The sequence below is a fragment of the Triturus cristatus genome, chromosome 3_1 (genome assembly GCF_964204655.1).
Source record: "Triturus cristatus chromosome 3_1, aTriCri1.1, whole genome shotgun sequence".
Taxonomy (NCBI): domain Eukaryota; kingdom Metazoa; phylum Chordata; class Amphibia; order Caudata; family Salamandridae; genus Triturus; species Triturus cristatus.
Window position 1 is genome coordinate 1,054,136,089 of NC_140583.1, and position 23,261 is coordinate 1,054,159,349.

General features: G+C 45.0%; 1 protein-coding gene across 1 annotated transcript in view; it reads left to right on the plus strand.

Annotated features, from left to right (window-relative positions):
* Positions 1-23,261, plus strand: part of SORL1 (sortilin related receptor 1) — a 744,876-nt gene that overhangs the window by 325,363 nt on the left and 396,252 nt on the right. The window contains exon 19 of the mRNA XM_085645831.1: positions 22,952-23,043. Coding sequence (XP_085501957.1) covers positions 22,952-23,043 — 92 coding nt within the window. The remainder of the gene's footprint in view (positions 1-22,951; positions 23,044-23,261) is intronic.

A 23,261-nucleotide genomic window follows, 5' to 3' on the forward strand; every position in this document is an offset into this window, starting at 1 on the left:
TAGGATGGAAGGGAGGGGCTAGCAGCACTTGAATAGGCCGTGTCCTCTCCCCACACAAAGGACTGATTACCCTCCACAGATAGTCTGGCAGGTAGGACTGGATTGAAAGGGATCCTTGTGCCCTTAAGATAGCTGCTTTGAAGTCACCCCCCAGATCAAAGACACTTCTGGGTAGAAGTACTGGGTCTCTGACCCCCATAAAATCAGACACTACTGGACTTTTAACTGAAGCTCTGCTAGAAGAACTGCTGTGCTGCTTAAAGGATTGCTGATCTGGAAGGCCTGATTTTCTGTTTGTTGTCCTGCTGCTGTCTCACTCTGCTGAAGGAGGGATGGATCCTGCCTACTTTTCTCCAAGTGTACTCCATGGGCTTGCTGGCTTGACTCTGGAATATCAAAATCTCTACCCCTGTGCCTGGTTCACTGAAAGTGGACCCAGATACTTGCATCAGTGGAACCGACGCAAAGCAATGCTAAGCCCCGTAAAGTCTCGCCGCACAGCTGACAGCTCTTTGGAACTGATACCGGACGACGTGAAGCCTTTCAAGGCCTTGCTACACAGCCTCTCGAAACTTACGCGGGATGACGCATAGCCTTGCAAAGCATCACCGCACGATTGACAGCTCCTCGGAACCAATGCCAGATGACGCAAAGCCTCGCCGCACAGCTCCTCGGAACCAAAGATGTGAAGCCTTGCAAAGCCTCGCCGCCTATCATTTTGGAAATGACGCCGGGCCACACAAAGCCTCGCAGAACTGCGCCCCAGCATCCAAGGTACTGTGTTCAGCTTGCCCAAGTGCATTCCCGTAGCCTACCCATGCTCCATCGTGGTCAGCCTGAACTTATAACTTTTTGTCCCGGTCCAGAGTGACCAGATAACCCCCATTGGTGCCTATTGCTTCTAAGCGCTAGAACTTTTTATTCTTTACAAATTCATATCTAGACTTCTAATTATTAGGTTTTTGTCATGTTGGTCTAGTTCTGTTCAAAATATAATAGTGTGTGTGTGTGTGTGTGGGTGTGGGTTTGTGTGGGTGTGTGTGTTTTGTGTGTGTGTGTTTTGTGTGTGTCTCTGTCTGTCTGCCTTTATCAGTGTCACAAATACTTTACACATTGCCTCTTTTGATAAGCCTGTCTGCTCTGTGCCAAGCTACCAGAGAGTGAGTATAGATTATTTCTTAGTGTGTAACTAGCTTACCCTGAGTAGAGTGGTGGTTCCTGTTTGTACAGGGTGCATACTCTGACAACAAAAAATGCCATTTCGAACACCCACGTTGGCCTTAACAGCTGACCAGTATGACATATAAGATGGCGCTTTAAAATTAATATGCTGTACAGTGGCATTATAAACTGTGGCTAGTGCACACCTGAATTTTAAAACTGTCTCATCTAAAGTTTAGCTTTATTTTCTATAGGAGAAATAAACATGTTCGAAAATGAATGTGTTGAATGGAAAATTGTAATTGCATTCGTATTCAGTATTTGTGGCCGCCCCTATCAAAAGGCCTAATTGGACACTTGAGAAAGCAAATGAAAACATCTCACAACGAGTTACTGTTTTTTTTCCCATCGGTATATGGAAAGTCAAATACTTTCAAACCCAGTCTGCCTGCTTTACCTGAAACTCTACGAGATATCAAATTTATGATCAAATCTGAACACAAATAAATTAATCTTGATGCTCACCATTGGATGGTGATTTTGGAAAAGTTATGTTAATAATTGTATCAATTATTTGTTAGTAAGCGAGCATCACAACTACAACAGTTGAAAAAATCTAAAGATGATTTGCTTGCTTGGTCATGCGGCATATGTTTTTACTAAACTCTGTTCTTTTTCACTTTTGTGGTCCTTTTTTTGGAATAGTCTTTGCCCTGGATGACCTTTCTCTGCACCTTTCCTGGTTTTGTAATCTTCTTTGTTTGTAATTTCTGTGCACTTCTGATGATTTATTTTTCACAACAATTAAGTCATGTTTTGCAGGCCTGACTTTGTTGCAAGTAGTTTTGAATTGCTATGGTATGTATTCTTCATTGCCTTCTACTGGGACACTTTTTTTTAGTTAGAACCCAAGAAAGGGCCATCCTCAACTATCGAAAACAATACTTGAAAGAAGGAAGCTACTCTAAATAATATGTAGGTAATAAATTGTTTTCTGTTAGCCACTTTTTTTTAAAATACAAAAGATTGTATTTTGTTGGAATGCAACAGGTTGTGTGTAAAATAGCAGCTGCCCTCTCAAAGCAGCTCGTTCTAAATGATAGAAGTTGTAAGTTTCTCCTTGGGTCTTAATCTTCACTTAGTATGGGTATCTTGAGGAATGTTCTTGATTGAAAAAACACTATCCAAGTGAAATTTATAAAGAAGACAAGACCATACACTAACAACCCAACCTTATAGTTTTATTGGCTTTAACATATGTGTTCCATATTAAATGAATGAGGCCTGTATCCTTTGTTTTAACTTTTATAAAATAGATGAGAATTTAGGTATCTTCCATAACTTTTCTCAGTGATCCAGTCAGTTCGTTAGCCTTTTATATTTGCTTAACATAACCAAGTCAGACCTCCAGCATTGATCATAAACTTTCCCACAAGGCAACCACCAGATGCACAGCAATAAAATTGCAAATATGTACAAAAATACAGTTTCAAAAACCATTTAAAAAATCCTCCTAAAAGGGCTTACTAAGGATTGCCACATTACAGATCTTCTATCCCACGGTTTGTTTTAGTAGGTCACTAGTCCCAAAACCCTGGTCTCCTGTGATAATCTGTAAGAGTCATTTTAGCAAAATGCCTGCCAGCTTTAACCACAATTTAATAACAATGCATTGTTAAAAGCCTATTGCCTTTACCATACGCCAGTCGCAACAAGTAAGTCCGGCCTTCTGCCTTTCTTCTAACTTTTGATAATAAACAAAGAAAACCCATGAAATCTGGCATATACTTTTCTCAATTAGCCAATAAGGAATATATTCTTTACTATTGGCTTGACGCCATAACCAACTAGGCCTACTAAAGTGCGCATTTGTCTGCAACTATCAGGTATACAGTTATAAAATGTGAAAGGATGTACAGAAATACATTTGGCATAAAAATATAAAACACCTCTCAATCAAAAAGACCTGCTAAGGATTATCAAACTGAAACTCTTTACTCCCAGGGTTTGTCACAGGGGATGATAAATACCAAAACCCTTGCTTAATATGGTAACTTGTAAGATTTCTTGTATGAAAATACATGCTTTCTGCCTGTAACACAGGATGATAACAATCGTATTGGCTTTAAAAAGTACTTTTCAAAATAAATATGCCATGCCTATTGCCTTTGTTATAAAGTTTTATAATATAGAGATCATACATATGGCTTCAGACATAACTATTACCCGTGACCCAGTCAGGCTTGTACACTTTCACTGGCTTGTCGCCTTAAAGAACGCATGCCCCATTGGGGATAACCAACATTGAAATTCTTGCCTACAATAGGAAGCTGAGAGATTCCTTATATTAAAATACCTCTCTGCAGATTTTAATAGAGTAATATCAATTCACCCTTAAATGCCTATTGACTTTAACATCTCATCTTCACAATAAATGAGGTAGGCCCACTGTCTGCATTGTAAAGTTTCATAATAAACTAATCTAGCTCATTGACGTCGTTGTCTTGCTACCATAACCAGAAAAGCCCTGCTGTATTGCACATGCACTGTCACACATGGCAGCCAGAGAAGAACAAACATAAAAATTACCTGCTTGTCCAGGAAAGGTTTTTTAATAGTAGCACAGTGGCATTTGTTTGACCTTAAAGCTGCAGTTCCATCTATCCCAGTGGCATGTGTGTGGCAGAAAAGTCAAATACAATAGCTTTGCTTGATAAAGTGCCTGGTTCAAGCAGTTGGATCAACAGATGATCACAACTGTTTGGAGGATAAGCACTCATTCTGTAGAGCAACACAGCTTTTGATAAATCAAAAACTGTAGATGAACCAGCATCTGGGTGAAACCACAGTCCCTCTATGTAGTACTCCTGAAAGCTCGGTTTTGTTTGATCACAATAGGTCTGACGACAGCTGTACTGTCAAGCCCGATCTAAAAACTTATCAAATCGTCAATGCACCTAAAGATGCACGAAGGATACGGTATCCAAACTGAGAAAAATGCAACTTATATAACTAATACCTCCGTATGGCGCAAGGGACATGAATGATTTATAAATCCTTAAAAAACATACTTAGCACTTGGATTATCAGTGTGGTGTTACGTGAACACAAGCATGCTTCAACTAACATTAAACTGGATGGAAGAAAAATAATTCAGCAATTACAAACATTTAAAAGAGTAAAGCAGTTTGTTTGCTTTTGTTTGGGTTCAAAATGGCCCCTTGGGGTGATAAGGGTAAGAAAGAGGCTGGTTGGGGGATAGACTGGAGAGGAAAGGAATTGAGGACAAACAAGAGTTGCTGTAGATTGTAAGAATGGGAAGTGATGGTTAGGGAGGTCAGGATAATTTGTAAGGCATAAAGTAAAGAAGTAGGCACAGCGATTTGAGTAGAGGTAACTGAAAAGTGGAAAGACTGAAGTCATGTGAAAGCAAAAGCCATTCAAATGGAAAATATTTTGTGGAGATTTTATTATGTTTTGGCAAATGAGGATGATTGGTTTTGGTGTTTTCAAAGAGGAAAGCATTTATTCTTTTACATAAAAGTTGTTAGAGATTCAGAATAATAAAGTTTCACCAGGTGCAAGTTACTGCACTTCAAGTGCTGAAACTTGTGTGTATATTAGAGTTAGTTAGTAATTTAAATCAAATACAATGTAAATGTTTCAATTTTACCTGGACTGACTAAAAAATGTTGTTCTTGCTCGTTGAGGATGTTTGTGCTAACGGCAAGGAATCATTCATTGTGTGTGGCAGTAGGCAGGCAGTCTTCATCTAACCACAAACATACTAAGATTTGATGATTGACAGCCGCAGGATTAATGCTGAGCCAGAAATTGAAAATGTGGTTCAAACTCAAAGTATAAAGGCATTTGGAAAAACCAAACCAGTAGCTCAAATTTGGTATTTCTTTTTTATATATATTTCATTCATTTTGCCGCTAACAAGAATTGACTAAACGAGTAACCAGAGTACAAAATCTTCTTCCCTTTCCCAACCCAACCTCTCCCGCTCCCTCTGTGGTCACCTCATCCTCTTCTAACACAGTGTAGTTCTACATTCTGTGCCGTCTTGTCCATATGCTAGATCATTGTTCGTCTCTTTGTCTGTCTGGCTTTCCCAAGTGTTCAGACCCAGTCAGTTGTTCCTCTAATACTTTGTCGACCACCCGTCCCATCGTTTTTACATTTCTTTGTTATATGTTATAAAGTACTTGTAAAGCGCAGCTATCACTCCGAGGAGTCCCTAATGTACACAAACAACTAGAACGAAAAGAGTCCGATAAGTGATCTACATAGGGCGTCAGAGGCAGTAAATATTCAGGTTTTCAGAGCTTTCCTGAAGAGGGTCTCAGTTTGAATGAAATTTAGATGGTTTTGAGCAGACTCCAGGCTTTGGCCCCAAATACCGCAATAGATTTCTCCCCTTAGTGATATACCTGAAATCAGGGGGCTTCAAAAGATTTGAATTGGACGATCTGAGTCTGCGGTGTGTCACATGGCGAGGAAACCTGTCCCGAAGATAGCGAGGGCCTATGGAATTAAAAGCTCTGAAAGTAATTATTAAGATCTTGAAAAGGGCTCTTTTATGGATGGGCAGCCAATGAGGTGCTTTAAGGGCAGCTGACGCTGATGAGCTTCTAGGCCATTTTAATACTAATCGAGCTGCTGCATGTTGCACCATCTGTAATTTGTTTAAGACCGACTCATTGGTTCCTGCATAGATTTTGTTGCAGTAATCGAGTCTAGAAGTGATTAGGGCCACTGCGATTATCTTTCTAGCCGTGCGTGAGAGAAGATGGAAAAACTTTTATACGTAATTTTATCAAAAGAAAGCATGTCCCAGCCACTGCTATTATTGGCGAAAGGAAAGTGCTGAGTCGAATTTCACCCCCAGGTTCTTTACTACCTTCACTGTGTATGTGGTGGGGGGTATCTGTGGGACACCAAAAGCTAGAGGAGATGGTATTAGATTTCCCTAGAGGCATGGTTTCCTTTTTTCCGAGTTGCATTTTAAATGATTTTATTTCATCCAGTGAAAGACCGCAGAAAGACACTTTGGGCCTCCAGTACCCGTATAAATAATTTTTTAGAGACTCTCTGGGGAGCGTGCCCAAGATGGCAGATGGATAGGACATATCTTCTTGTCCCTCCGTCGCCGCTACCGACCGGGGCCTGCTGCCAACCCTCTCCGGTGCAGAACAGAAGCTCTATGGTGCTGCACCATAATCTAGCAGCAGCCTGGCACTGGGAGGCACTGTCGGGGGTGGTGAGACCCACTCCTTTGGAAGATCAGCAATGTGGTTGCGGGTCATCTGCGGCAGTGCAGAATGGTGGCAGGTGTGGTGCGGTGAGGCATGCGCCTGCTGCGGCCCGCCAACACCGGCCCGGCACCCCTTTCCTAGGTGCTGGGGTGAATTCACATGCGATTGGGGCCCTGGCGATATATTCCACCTGTGATGGCCTGCATCACTCCCCATAGCACCAGCGTGATGGGCCACATTGCAGCAGAGCACATCGCTTAAGATGGCGGCAGCCGCAACATTGTAGTTGCTAAGTGGACTGCGGTCCTACCTGGACACACCCACACAAGCCCCGGTGCCTCGCCCAGGGTGCCGGGGTGAATATCGAAGGAGGCGGGGGCCTCCCTGCCGGCTGTGGCCCTGGAGAAACCCCCTTTTATCGTGACCCTTGAGCGCCGGGTGGTGCTGGTGCAGTGGACCAAGGTTGCTGAATGCTACAACAAAGCTGTGGGAGGAGCACAGGCCACGGGCCCGCTGGGCCTTTCTCAGCTGCCCTCAACTTAGTTGGTGACTGCCGCAGAGAAGCATTGTGGCTGGGGCCTCACAAAAGCATCGCAGCAGCCCCCTGGGATCACTGCAGATGGCAGGGATGAAGACCCACATCAGAGCCATCTGAGGCCCACTAATGGATGCCTGCTGACACCCTGCTAAGACTTCATTTGCACAGACAGGAGTGGGCCCGGAGTTGATGGAGGTGAGAGAAGGACAGGGAGCGGGAGGTCATTAGCGAGCAGCCAGATCCCTGGGAACACCATGGGGTGCCAAGAGATGACCTGTTGTAGGCCAGACAAGGTTAGCCTGCTGACTCCCCTGCTGAGACTGTACTGAAGTGTCCAAGCGAGAATAGGTGGGAGAGAGCCAGGGGGGCCCGCAGAGTACCCTGAAAAATGTCCCCTTAACTGCGGAAAGTCTGCTTGACGACACTGAGCCCCTGTATATCTGATAGACTCGCACCTTGGGCGTTAGACTGAAGCTCTCCACGTCCTTGTTGTCCGCCTTCCTGGGTACCCCAAGGTTGGGGGTCCACCCCTGCAGAAGGAGACACCCTGACCGGGAACTGCAGATCAGAGGTGCAGCTTGAGCGGCAAAGGGGGGGCTACGCCCTGGGTGAATTGTAATTGCATTTATATAGAGCTTACTACCCCTGACGAGACTGGAGCTCCTGAAAAAGGGATCACCTGCTACACCAGAGGAAGGCTTTGACGGGGCAGAAGACAGATATCCAAGATCCCGTCACTATAGACTGGGTGGAGGGTGGCCCTGGTTGTCTTTAGGTGCCCTGCAGGCCTCTCTACGGTGCTATAAGCACTTTCTCTTACCGGGGCCTAGGTGCCGAAGACATCCCTGGTAAACAGGGCCACACGCTACCCCAGTATTTCTCGTTCTGAAGGGGGACTAGTGCTGGCCTGACACTTTCAGAGTTGGAAAGTCCAGAAGGCCTCTTCTTTTGTGATCATGGCTGCAGCACCTGTGAAAAAGGAGAGATCTCTTGCAAAGATGCTGACCAAACTGAAGAGTGGCCTGTCTTGGGAACAGCCTCCACCCTGGCAGCTGTTGGATAGAGAAGACAACGAGACACAAGTGACCCGTTAGTTTCTGGAGGCCCTATTTGCTTCTCTCCGAGAAGATCTCCAGACGCTTAAAAGAGACCTGTTTCTGAGCTGTAAAGTAGGGATGAGCAGCTATCAGAAGATCACATTTCTGAATTCCTTAGGGATATAATCCCCCTCGCACTCTTTCATATCAAATGAGAGAGCAATTAGATGCCCCCATCACGGTGGACAAACTTAACACAGCTCTTGGTAATATCCGTCCGGGCCACACCCCGGGACCCAGCGGGGTTCCCTGCTGAATTCCTCAATTCACACCTGGACGCGTTGTGCCCTCACCTCCTGGCGGCATTAGATGAGGCATATGACAGCCGAGGGCTTCCTTTGGATTGGCGACATGCAGCGATCATTCTTTTTTTGGAATCCGGACGTCCACCCGAAAACCCATCGTCATATCGTCCCATTTCTCTCATGAATTTTGAACCCAAGCTTCTGGGTAAAGTTCTTGCCGACCGCTTCCGTATGTGCATTCAGGACTTGATCCATCCTGATCAATCCGGCTTTATGCCACATCGCTCTACCAGACAGAATATACGGTGGGTCGATAATGCTCTGGCTAAGGCCCCGGAGTTGGGTCGCCCCGCGGCGACTTTTCTTGCCGATATTGGAAAAGCATTTGGTTCGCCAAGTTGGACGCATTTAATCCAACTTCTGGCAGCAGTTAACTTTGGCCCATGTTTTCAGGCCTAGGTACGACTGCTATATACAGATCTAACTGCCTCAGTCAGCGTGGCGGGTCACAGGTCGGTCCCCTTTATGATCGGCCGCGGTACGAGACAGGGCTGCCCCTTGTCACTGTTTCTCTTTGCCTTAGCAGTAGAGCCCCTGGCGGTGTGGGTACGAAGTGACCCTGGTCGAGGTCTTGCTCTGACCGCATTGCACTGGTTATGCCGATGATGTGCTCTTTTTCATGACAGACCCTTGGTTCTCGGGCCCCCGCATCCTGCAAATACTGAGTATTCGGATAAACGACTGGCCTACATACTAATCCCACCAAATTGGTTCTTTTCCCGGTATGCGGGGGCCAGGGTTGCAACACCTGGGCAGCGCAACTGTCACATGCGACTACAGGCTTCAACTATCTGGGCATTTTTGTTTCACCCTGCCCAAAAATCTCATGGCCCCGTAACATAACCCCACTCATGGCCTGTTTGCGGGACGAGACGGAGATCTGGTCTCACCTTCTGCTGTCATTGTACGGGCGGTCAGCAATTTTCAAAATGGTCTGACTACCGCGTATTATGTATAGAGTTCAGAATTTTCCTTATGACATACCACACGCGTTTATTAATTCTTGTGGGATGGTGGGTAGCATTGAGCACATGCATGCAGTCCACATATTGCGGAGGCATTGCGGCTGCATACGTCTATGCTTATTATGCGGCATCCCACTTTCTAGTTATTAACGAGTGGTGGCATAACTCACTCTCAGATCCGGCAAATAAACTGGAACATAGGGCAATGGAGCATACACCTCTTCTTCAACTCCTATACAGCCACACAAACGTAGATTTTATGCCACCTGCTAGTAGAGTAGTGATTCGGATATGGAGACACACAGTCTGACGTATGGGCTGGCAAGGCCTCATAACGGGTATGATGCCGCTGTGGTATGGTACATATTTACGCCCTGATGCGGCGCTGGAGGGGTTCCAGACGTGGGATCTGCTGGGTATATCTTCATTGGGATATCATGCCAGGAACTATACTCCAATCATTCAGTTAGCTGAGTTTCAATTACACAAGACACAGTTTTATAAATCTTTCCAATTGAGGCATGCACTCAACCCTCATCTACACTTGCTTGAGACTCTGCCTGAATATTACCCGCTCAAAGGGAGATTGCTCACAGGAGACATTGGGGCACACAAAATACGGCAGATTTACCAGACTTTGACCACTCACGCCCACAACACTCTAAATAAGACAAAGGCGGCATGGTTAAGAGATTTACCATAAATCAAACAAGGGGCACTGTTCCAGGGTTGGTGTATGCAAGTCAACACACAGTCCTCATAAATGGGAGGACATATGAGAAAAAAGAGGTGCCAGGTCATGGGGTGGGGAGAGACACAAATTGTCTCTTGTTGCCCTCACACATCCCAAGGGATGTCATGCTTCATCATCGGGCAGTTGCTCCTCGTCGGGCCGGCGGTGCAATGCCCTACGGGTCCCCCGAAGGGGCTCTTTGACGGAGATCTTTTAGAGAGCTGCCGATGGGTGCATGCGGGTGTGTGGGTAACAGGTTGGGTGTGAGGGACAGTGCGTGCGTGCAGTGCGAATTAAAAATGCCTAAGGGTTGCCAAAAAGTTTGTAATGAAGAGGTACCCTTGACAGAGTAAAAAACCCCGTAGGTTAGAGGTTACCAGTATGGGCGCAATGTGCCCGGGTAACTATGCTAAGGTCGACATGTTTCACGCCTGAAACGGTCTGAACGATCCTTGGCGTTTCTTTAGGACCAAATGTGTGAGTGGAGCGTGGTGAGTGCACAAGCGTGTGTGTTATGAGTGGGGTGACATTAGCCCACATGAAACTTAAAAGGGGGTAGGGAGGAAGCCTATAAGCTACTAGTCAGTGGCTTTCATCGATCCTAAGTAGATATGTGCCCCCTAAAATAATGACCTAAATACGGAGATATTGTTTCTCCATGAGCTAGTGGTGTGGGATGCCTGCACCTTCTTGGGGGTTTTACTCGGGTGTCGGCGTAGATAGCCTACCCTGTCCGGACGCCTGCTCGTAAGAGATTTACCAGACATGACTGATGACGGTTTGACAGAGGCCATGGCCAGCCCCCGGGGCTCGGGGTATCCTCGCGTAACCGCCTCATCCAATTCAAATATATACACCGTATATATTACACTCGAACCCGACTGTGGCGGATGGGAGCTATTCCGTCCCCAGTGTGTCTCCGCTGTGAGAAAGAAGAGGGTCTTTTATGCACACGGTATGGAATTACAGTGCACTTCAGCCATTCTAGCGCAAAGTGGCATCGTGCTTAGATCACGTCCAATCATGGGACCTCCCATTCGACTCGAGACTGTTTTTATTGCATAGTACTAACTGGATTGGAGGGAACAAATATAAACAGCACATAATCTTCCTGGTCCTCACCCTGGCCAAGCGAGATAGCGTCCAGCAGTGGAAGGCTGCGTCCCCCCCCGACAATTGGTGGTTGGAAGAAGGCCCTGGACCCTGCATGGGGGCAGAGATAGTGGTCTTCCAGCTCCGGGGTGCCCCCAGAAACATAGAGAGATATGGTCCAGAGATATGGTCCAGATGGGCGATCTATCGAGGAATAGAGCTACTGCCTCAGCCGAACATAGACCTTCCTCATGAGATTCCTGTCCCTCAACAGCTTTGATAATATACTAATGTTACTGGTGATCGAATATGTCCTAACTAAGTCAATTTTGTGGGGTTTTAAATGCTCTGTGTCATGTTTATGTTGTGTAGCCTGCATGTTATGCAGGGGTTCCAGTTCCTTTATGTAGTTACCTTGGATGTATCAGATGTTTTACATGTCCATTGCGCACAATGGCTCATTATATACCTTGAAAATCCAATAAAATAGGTTTAAAAAATAAATAAAAAGAGGCCTGTTCTCATGAAGGTATGTTGCGACCTGACGGAGTTGGGGGACCAAGTTTCCACCCTTAAGGACCATGAGTCTAGCCGCAACGAAGAAAATAAGCAGCTCAGGAGGAAGTAATATGCCTCGGAGACCAACCGGTTGATTTGCAGGCTCATGCAGAGGATCTAGAGAACTAGACAATACAGAATGACATCTGCCTCAGGGGTGGCGCCAACAAAAGCAGAAGGTGCAGGCATTGGGGCGTATGTGAGGGCCTTGTTCCTTCAGATCATGGAAGCACCACCAGACAGGGAGATGCACCTTGACAGGGTCCACAGGCTGGCTCCCATGAGACCAGAGAATGCCTTCCTGGCCAACATCTTGACATGTGTTCATGATTTCCAACTCAAATAAACCATGCTCCACAAAACCAGGAACCTTCATACTTGGCAATTCCATGGGTATACGCTGGCATGCTGTCAAGCTCTATTGGACCTCACCCTGCAGAAATGAAGAGACTTTTGCCAGGTGACCACCTTTCTCCGGGACAAAGGCATCCCCTACTCCTGGGGCCACCCATTCTGCATAGTTTTTTTCTGGAAGGGGAAGCTACATCAACTCAGATCCCTGTCTGAAGCCTGTCATGGCTGATCATAGGAGTCTTCCGCGGAAGGACTGCAGGCCAACCCCTGTGGTTGGAGGGCCCGAAAATGCCTTCGGTGGCACGGGGGCTCGGCCTCCACGAAGGGACTGTGCCAGAATCCATAAACCAAAGCCATGGAGTGGCGAGCGGTGTTGGACACACTGGCTGGCAAACCCGACTAGCTGGAGACGACCTTTGCACCATTGAGGCCTCCAGTCCTTATTCATTAGTAATAGTGGGTAGAGGGGCTACTGAGGCAGGGGCGCGGAGGCCCAAGACCTCTCTAAGAGGTGTTAGAGATTCTCTAATGGACCCCTACACCTGGGATACCTCTAGAACATTCCTGGCCACTGCCAGTGCCTTACGTTCCAATGGCACTGTGTGTGAATCAGTTACAGTTTGTGTTTTTGTTTGGAGAGTACTCTCATTCCACAGGGGTGCACTACACTCAAGATCTCCACATGCATGAGGCCTGCCTGGGTTCACGCCGGCTAAACTGGGAGGGGGGGGGGGGACGGTCGGCTACTACCGTGGATGGCTGCTGCTGCTCTTTATTTCCCCTCCACACACTATAAACTAAAGGTTTTCACCCTCGAAGTGAAGGGGCTCAACAACCTGACCAAGCTCAGAGCAATTCTCCCTTATTTGTAACAGACTGGAGATGAATTATGTCTCCTACCCATCTGGTCTCTGGAGACTGGCACAGCTTAGGTCGCGTGCCTTCCTGCATCAATTCTTTTCTTCTTTCACCTCCAAGATAGCAGGGGTGGCCGTTTTGGTCTCCTACCCTTTTTGCGACTAGGTCAGCTCTAAACTAGCAGACATTAAAGGGAGGCTGCTGGTATAAAATGTGAGCGTGGGTAACTGTGCCATCACATTGGCTTCCCTGTACGCCCCTAATGATGGCCAGGAACAATTAGTCCGACAGTCTGTGGTGAAGATGATGCCCTCCCAAGATAGGATGGTGCTGTTAGGGGGAGTCTTTAATCTAGTCTTCAATAATGACTTAGACCAGTCGGTGCACCACTATGGTCACACTGGGGCCCTCTTCCAGGAGGGAGCCCACTGGCTGCAGGAGGTGGGCTTGGGGGTCATTTGACTGGACCGGCATCCCCAAGTGTAGGACTACCCATTCTACTCGCATGCCCATAAGACATATGCATGCCATGACTACTTCCTGGGGAGGAGAGAGATCCAAACCTTGGTTATGACAATAGAGACAGTGTAATTTTCAGAAACAGGGACACATCCAGCAGGCGTCCTGTGGATTGAGTATCCTGACTGGAGGCGTCCTGGATCCTCACACTTAAATACAAATGCAACGGAAACAAAAGCACACCGCTCATCTCTTCACAGGTACTTAAGAGATGCACACTTTTTACTTTAAGTCCCTGTATAGAAGTGCATGCACTGTAAGAATGTCAGATATGTTGGTCTATCCCAGCATTTACACAAATAACAATTTAAATAGCACTATTTTATTTCTTTTGTAACATGATGTGATTTGCAGAAGACACCTTAACCTTCTATACTACTTTGATTCGAATATGGGACTACACAAAACACAGATCTCTCTAACAAATACGTTAACCTTCAGAGTTTTCTTACCATTATTATTATTCCCTGAGATATACTGGGCACCTCTGCAGCAGATGCTTTAACCCCATAAAATATTTTTAAATCCAGACTTTGCAACCAGTTAAGCAGAACAGATCTACTCCCATTCTTATCCTTGTTGACAATTTCTTTGTGACTGGGTTTAAAAAACCATTATGTATTAGTGAATGCCTAGAGTTTGCGTCTGGATTGCGCCACTTTTCTGGCACAACCCCAACGCCAAATCTCATTTGTTAAATTTCCTAATGCACTAACTCATGATATACCTGATAATAAACATGTGTGAGGTCCTAATATCTGATGTCATTTCCAGTGAGGTCACTTCCTGTGATGCCATGTGTAATGTTGTGTTGTGACGTCATGCGCTGTGATGACATGCGTCATGATGCCACGTGCATACTGCCTAACTTGATTAGTCCCCCCACTTTCTATAGGACTCGTGCCCTGGCCATATATAATTGGCTCTATTAATAGTAAGCTGGTCCACGCTGTCAGGTAGTGAGTGGCCATTACAGGCACTCATGCCAAGAGACAGGGCCAGGAATACAAGCTGGAGAGCTAGTGTGGTCCATCTTCTCCTAACAGGTGATGCTAAGGTGGGTATTCCCCATTAGTCATCCTCGTCCTTAGCCAGATCAGATTTGAAACCAAGCGGTTCAAAACATTAAAGTCTCCAGCAGCTATTGCATAATTAGTGATCAAAAAGTCAAGGATATTACCTAAATGGCAAAGAATGAGAGCTTCTTATTTCTAGCTGTTCCCCTGAAAATGTATCAAAACAAGAGATCAATCACACAAAAGGTTAATTAGCAAACCTAATATGTCAGACAAACCTTTATTAATCATTTTATTGGTACAATCAATTGATGTCCTAACACAAACGATTAGGCAACTTGAGGCCCTACCAGATTTAGAATTGTGAGCCTCATTACAGTAAGTGTTGAACCCCATCCAGTGTCTGGTGAAGTATGCAAAGTTTCCTGAAATAGGCAGAACTTGTTTTTCCGAGGAAAAGTAGATGTACCGTCGTTCACAGGGGCACTAGTATAGATCATTGCAGTAGCTTTGCTAAAGGTGTACCAGTTTTAAGGATTTGTCAGGTAGCTGTCTGGTACTCTATGCACTCCTCTTCTTTTTTTTTTTTTTTTTTTTTTTGCAGTTCAATATAGCGCAAACTCGACACGAAGGTATTGGAGTGCTTTACATGAGCACCAGTTACATTACTCAAGGACACATTCATTTTTATGGCATTGGCTTCAATGTACAGCCGTCACCAGACAATTATGTGAGCATCACTACAGAGGGGCTTTGCCTCCATCCACATATTGGGACCCAGAAATACATGTTTTGATTTGTGTATTTCCCCAAAAATTGTGCTGGCCCTCCATGAAGTTTATGATTTTTTTGTTTATCCAGCCACCTAAGTTTGAACTTTCGGGGGGCAGACACATGCCACTGGAATACAGATGGGAGGGAAGGCAAAGATGGCGGCCAGTACTCTGGCCGAGTGAGCTGGCATCAGCACTCTCTCCCTCCTGGATGACCTGCTAATCTTATTATCCTTTACGGCACGGGGTGGAAAGCGCAACTGTATCCTACATCGGAAAGAGGAGATGCTTTGGTGGATCGGCTGTTATTACCGTAATCTACGGCATCGGATTTTACTAGCGCGACCCTCATCGGTGGACAGCTTGTTGCCTGTACTTCGCTTCCAGCACTGTCTGTCCCGCTTCAGTTATAGCGGCTGCAGCGGCGCCGTGATGCCTCCAAAGGCCCAAGTAAAGAACCCGCCTCGGGCCTCAGCGAAAGTGGTGACTCTGACCCCGGCAGCAGCGGTGGAAGCGGCATCAGCATCGGCATCGGCGCCACTAGCAGAGATCCCGAAACGAAGTCAGTCAGGTAGCAAAGCTGGTAAAATATCCAAATCGGTACCTGCAATGTTTAAAACCCGGGCGAGCGCTACTAATAATAAAAGCTTACAGGGCTCTGCTGCCACCGGATCCTCCTGTCTCTTCCCCGCTCCTCACACGGACACTGCAGCCTCCGCAATCGGTAAGGTAAACACTGCCTCTGCAACAGCCTCTCTGCAGTTTCGTCGGAAAGCGTTGTAAGCCCAATGGCACAATTGTTGATGGCGGTGTCTGTAGAGAATACAACAAAGGATGCTCAAAGTACAAAATCCGCTTTGCTTCTAGGTGTGCAATCAAGTGGAATGCTGGGAGATGTAGTTCCGCCAGGCCTACCACCCAGTGCACAATCAGCAGCAGTAGCCCATCCTTCTTTTACAAACCCACTGCAAGTTTCTTTACCTCCTGTGTCGCTAAATACTGATGGCGACACTGACGGAGACAACTTTTACTCTCTATCTGATCATATGGGGTCTTCTGTGGATGATGATGGGTTAGATAAGGATTGGTCCGATGATGATGAGAGCAGTGAGGTGGGCGATTGGCGCACCAACGATGCTTTGAACCCTACCGATCCCTCGAGTGCTCCCCCTACAGTTCGTAAGGTATCCCATGATCCTGGTATAGACGATGTTTCCCTAGCTTGGGACTACTCATTTTCCGCACAGCCTGGTCCGCAAGTTAACTGCAAAGACTTAGTTGTTAATAATCTTGACCCTAAGACAGATCCCCCCCCACTGGCCGAATGACATTAGCAATAATCTATCAAACGATAATGGCACATCGTGAGGAGACGCGACAGGAGAGCGCTAGAGCACAGGGGGCGTGTTGCAGGGTCCAAAATTCACTTCGAAGAGTAATCAAGACTTGTACAGATATTGCATCTAGGGTCGCGGAAGCCGAGACCCGGATCTCCACTTTGGAAGACGATTTAGTGACTCAAAAATCCACTATAGATACAATTCAATCTCAGCGGGAGGACATCCAATTGAAGCTTGTGGACATGGAAAATTGTGCCCGAAGAAATAATCTAAGAATTTTGGGGGTTCCCGAGGGCATGGAGGGTTCCGACACCAGGCAGTTTGTGGTCGATCTATTCACTGAGGCATTCCCAGAGGTTAAGGAATGGGACTGGCAGTTGGAAATCCAGCGTGCCCACCGCTTTCCCTTTAAGCCCAAACATTGCCCGGGCCAGACAGTCAATAGACCCCGTGCTATTTTAATCTCTTTGCATAACTTCTTAGCCAGAGAAAGGATCTATGATTTAGCCAGGCCTGACAGGCAAAGGTCGGGGAAGGGTTGTCATTTTTTTGTTAGGCCGGACTTTTGTCCAGCTACTGTTGAACAGAGGTGGCAACTCCGTCCGCTTATTGCCCCTTTTCAGTCTAAAGGGGCACAGGTCTTTTTACTCTTCCCAGCCAAACTTAGTTATTTACCAAGCTCAGACAACATTTTTTGAGTCTGAAATTCTGGCTAAAGCATTTTTGGATTCAATTTAGCAAGCAGATGCAGCCTGGATCTAAGTTTTTTAGATTCTTCTGTGATGTAAGATCTGTAGTGGGGACAATGCCCATCTGTGGGGCTAATGCTCTCTTTCTTTAGGATATTCTGCTGTGGTAGTCTTTTTCTCCTTTTTTGCATCTCACCGGGCATGTCCCACATTACACCTTTCAGGTAGCAGCGACTCCAGGGGGGTGGGTGTGTGTTCCGGCTTATACCAGTACCTCCATCACCCGGACTTCGGTCCTATTGCCTAGGATAGGGGGTGGGGGTTGGTGGGGGATGGTGGGGGATGGTGTGGGGCGGGTGGGCTGAGGGTCAGGGGTGTCAAGTGTGGGAGGCTCAAGGGGGAGGGGGGTCGGGGTGGGGGTGGGCAAATGGTGCACTCAAAAAAGAAAAAAAGCTTGATAAATTGAATAGTTTTCATCATGGTATCATTGTTATTATTATTATAGTTATTGCTTTGCCTTGTAAAAGACTCAATGGCGTTGGGTAAAATTCGCATAGCATCATGGAATGTTTGTTGCCTTAACAACGGGAAGAAGAGAGCATTCTTTTCGAGGGTTGTTCAGGCTCTACATTTAGAGGTATTATGTTTGCAGGAGACTCATGTGCCCTGGAACAACCGTGATCAATTAAAAATCCCTGGTTTTGATTTAATAGGGTGTTCCCGACAGTCCTCAATGATAAGAGGGGTCGCAATCCTAGCGAGGCGGGGGTTAGGCTCGTGTGTTAGAACCTCTCAAGATAATGGGGGGCGGTGGGTTATCTCTGAGCTTTTGATTAATGGTAGAGCATTGACTATCTGCACTGTATATAGCTCAAATGTCGACGACCCTGCAGTCTTACATCATTTAAATGTAGAATTAGCGTCTTGGCCTCATCCTATCTGCCTCTGTGGTGACTTTAATATTAATCTTTCTGCTGATTTTAATCTTATAGGAGGGCAAAAATATGTGGGCAAGAAACCCAGAGTATTCAGAGCGTTGCAAGCACTGGTTCAGGAACATTCAATGACTGATCTGTGGTTTCATCATTTGAAGCACTTGGATGGTTATACATACTTTTCGGCCCCCCATAAAAAAATGGTACGTTTGGATTATGTTTTTTTCTCCGATCAGTTTGCAGATAATACATCAATTTCAATTTCACCTCGTATAATATCTGACCATAACCCGTTGGTCATCGATGTTATATTAAACCGTCACTCGAAACCTCCCAGATCATTGACTTTCGAGAGAAAACTTTTATCAGAACAACTCTATTTAGATCATATGAGGCCATGGGTTTCTGAATTCTTGAACCTTAATAGGGGATCAGCTCCCAGTAAGATCGTTTGGGATGCACTCAAGGCAGCAATCCGGGGCGAAACAAAAAGCTTTTCACATTTTCGCCAGAAGCAAATCCAAGAGCAGACTAATGTGCGGATTGACGCACTAAGGTGCGCAGAGGTTCTCCTCAGTGACGCAATTAGGGAGGGCCGTGATATAATCTATAGTCAAACTCAGGTTGCGCGTATAAAGGCTTCCCTGCTTGAGTTTTTTGGACCTGGCAGCTAAATATCTTCAGTATCATCGGATGATGTTTGAGTTTGGCAAACAATCCGGCAGGGTCCTAGCCAAACGACTTCAGCAGCGAGCCCAGGCCAACCGTATTGTTAAGATTCAAGATACCCAGGGGCACATTCATGATACTCCTGAAGGAGTCCTGACTGTTTTTCCCGAGTTTTACGGTTCCTTATACAGTGAGGAATCTAAGGATATTAATATAGATTATGAGTTCGCCACTTTTGTAAATGATCTTAACACCTCAAAAGTAATAGACCAGCAGAACACTATCTTGGCGGCTCCAATAGAATGGGAAGAGGTGGAACTGGCATTGAATTCACTAGCCAAGGGTAAGGCGGCTGGTCCGGACTCTATTCCTTTGGAGTTCTATACCATATTTCGCTCTGAGATACGGGAGGACTTTCTAACAATCCTTAGAGATGCGCAAGTAGGCCGTATTCCAGACTCTTGGCGTTTTACAACTATTATTCTTTTTAAAAAGAAGAATAAGCCGGAGTTGGACCCTGCATCATTCCGTCCGATATCACTGATTAACACCGATAATAAGATTTTTGCAAAGATTTTGGCTACAAGGTTAGCCTCAGTGATATCGCCATTAGTGTCTATCCGCCAACATGGTTTTATCCCCGGCAGAGACACGGCGGATCATGTCCGCCGTGTTATAGCATTGCTGGATTGGGCTTAAGCCACGGGATCCCCCCTTGGTGCAATCCTGTTAGACGCGGAAAAGGCGTTTGACAGGGTTGCCTGGGGGTTCCTGTGGAAAGTTCTACACTGGAAGGGGTTCTGTTTAGATTTCATCTATGCCCTGCAGTCACTATATATTAAACCTCGCGCAACCTTATCTATATCAGGGCTGGCTTCAAGACCTTTTGACATCAGGGGCACTAGGCAGGGCTGCCCCTGCTCACCCCTTCTATTTGCACTGTATATAGATCCGTTTCTGTGTAAACTTTAGCTCTCCTTAAATATATCTCCAGTTAGGATTAATACATGTGAATTTAAAATCTTGGCATATGCTGACGATATTATAGTATTAACTAGTGATGTGTCAACTTCATTTCCTGCAATTAAAAACCTAGCATAACAGTATGGCCAGTGCTCGGGTTATAAACTCAATGCCCTGAAAACGCAGGTGGTTCAATCTACAGCAATGGGCCCCTCTGATGCACCAGTGGTCCAAAGCGCAGTGTATCTAGGGATAATAATTACAGCATTAGTTGATAAATTACCAGATATGAACATCCTACCCATCATAGATACTGTTCGCCTTACTCTACAAAGATTAGACAATTTACACCTATCCATGTTTGGTAGAAGGAATATGCTAAAGATGCTGATTTTGCCGAAATTTCTTTACTTATTTAGGACCATTCCGAATTTGCTCAGGCAAGCCTTATCCGTGCAGAGAGATGCTGCAGTAGGTTTCTATGGGGATACCGTCAGCCCCGAAGGGCAGCGAAATGGATGCAGTTACCACTGCATAGGGGCGGGTGGTCTGTTCCTAATTTATTGCTATACAGTTGGACAGCTCTACTTCAACATTTGGCTATCCCACTATTTGGGGACAGAGCAATACTTCCACTATGTCGTGCACCTTCTATCTTTGAGATAGGACTAGGAGAGGAGGCTAAGGGAATTTTACTGTCAGTCCTTGAACCTAGTTACTATAAAAAAACTAAGTTTAAAGTAATCATGTCAATGTACTCAGTTTGGAGGAAGGTACGGCGTAGATGGTCCATCGCCAATATTAACTTTTATACCCCTCTGTCAGCAGCTAGACTGTTACCCTCTATCTTTCAAGATAAAATCACAATTCGGTGGAGGCACCACGGTATCACTACTCTGGGTGATTTACACACGAGGGCAGCATGGCTTCTTTTCTTTTTTTTAAAAATAAGTTCAGCGTGGATATACATGAACTCTTCAAATATTTGCAGCTTCGAAGTCATTTAGTTAAACTTTCATATAACACCCCTACTCTGTTTGTCAAGAATATCCTTATGGACCTGATTTTGAAGAACTCACGAATTGGGCCTCTCTATCAAAAATTATTGTCAGGCCTTCCCGATGATCTGTCGCTTTACAATACTAAATGGGAATCTAAGTTAGGTAAGGCGAGTATAGATATTACTCATACATTAGAGTTATCTAGTACGGTTTTAATCTCAGGGAGCCTATGCTCCCAAAGCTATATGGCCCTATACGATCTTTACTATACTCCAGCCAAAATATCTAAATGGGGAGGTAGGGGTGGGCATAGCTGCCCGAGATGTGGCTTAGCAGCAGCTAATAACGTACATATGTTCTTTACCTGTTCTAAATTGGCTCAGTTCCTTCAAGACGTTCAGACATTTATTAATACAAGCCTTAAAATCCCAGTGGAGTTATCTCCAGAATTAGTAATACTAGGTTGTGAGACTGACTCTTTGCCATTAAGAGCGAGCCATACCACAGCTCTATTATTCATTGCTATGTCTTTAATACGATTATGTATTACATCGGAATGGATTAGTCCTAACCCCCCCCCACTTTTGTGAACTGGAGAGCAAGGATTCTAGCTCTCCATAATTTGGAATCAGCTGTGTTCATGCGGGGAGGTAGGAGGAGACGTGAAAGGGGGGCACAAATTTGGGCTCCATTTACACAATGGCTGAACAGCTGAAGGGAAATAATTAGCCTTGTTAATGGGTAATTGTATTATTTTTTTATTTTTTTTATTTCCGGGGATATATGGGTTTGCCGTGCCCTATCTGTATTTTTCATTTGTTCTCCGTAAAGTTGTCAGATGCTCCATAGGAAATGTATAATTTACAATGATTTCTATGATGAACTTATATGGTACGAGCTATTGTATTATTTTCAAGCTGAATAATAAAAAATAAAAAATTAAAATAAAAAAAAAGGAATACAGATGGGAGGGGGCAATCAATAATCAACCTGGATTATTAGTTCTGGCTTTACAGCACAACTGTCACCTTGACCTTTTAACTTACACCAACGTTATTCAACACTTCTTTGCTTATACAAAATACATGTATTTTCCTATGTCACTTAATTGTAATGCTTCACGTTATAATACAGCATTCCTTTAAAGATAGACCTCTTGGTATTGCTAGTGCTTGTTTGATTTTTAGGCACAGCATATTAAGAGATTTGCCCAGAGTCACAGGAAGTTAAGCTGATGCCTAGCCTCAGTTCCATAGTCGGCACTCTGGCCGTTATGCCACTCCTCTCCCTAGGTCCTTAAACTCCATTGTTCGGAGATAGATTAGACTGAGCAAGCTTGCATTTCTCTGCTCTGTCCTCATGTCTTTAATGTTTTAAAATACTATGAAACCTATTCTCAACCCTCCCTTTCTGGCAGTAGTTCACGTTCACCGAAGAAATCTGTGGTAGCAAGCATCCAATATAAGAACAAGATTACTCCTCTGGTAATGTTGTTTCTGTCCTCCTCTCCTGCCTTTCATTTTAAGGATAAGCACTTGGGATTTTTTTCTAAAAACATTATACGTTTTTCACTTCCGCTCATTGTGTCCTAGCTTCTGAGGGCATTGGATGAAAGGATTAAACTGATGTCGCTTGCCTCGTGATGCCTTGAATGCCTAGACGATTGTGAGTTCGTGTCCCACGGCATCACGTTGAACCATGGTTTTAGTTGAATAGTTGTGCCTTTCGAAAATGAAAGTGTAATTGATTATTTTAATCGCCAGATTCACATATTTGGTTGTAATTGCATAATTTGCAGGGATGGAAAGGCCCAGTGTGCCAACGTGTGTAGACTGTGTCACAGTAGTTAATTAAACTCACGGATTAACAGTGCTGCATATGAGTGGTGTAATCTGGTACTTGCACGTATGGGCCACGACTGATTGTAATATGCTGTAGAAAACGTCATTAATACAATCTATCCTGTGTTGCTAACAGTAATGTAACTCCAGTCTACTAACATCTGAAGCACCCATTCTTTTCATTATCAAGTACTTATAACATCACCTAAAAGCTAAAGTTTCCTATGCATCCTTCATTAAACCAATGTAGTTCCATCCCTGCATTTTGTGTTTACAAATTTAGGTCGCCAAACCTGATGGAGACTTTCGACTTACTGTATTAAATTCCAGTGTGCTGGACCGTCCGCGAGCTTTGGCTTTAGTTCCTAACGATGGGTAAGTAGAGGCGGTTGAAAAGAAATGCTGTTTTTCTAATAGTTTATATTTCATTTCACACCAAATAGGTGTTGTTAAAAAAGACTTGATTATGGGAGTTTGGCATTGCTGATTGAGTAGAAATGTGAAGAAGATTTTTTTTTCATTAAATCATTTTTTATTGAGTTTTAATAGTTAAGCATAGCGATCACAAATGACAATGCGTGACCCATCAATTG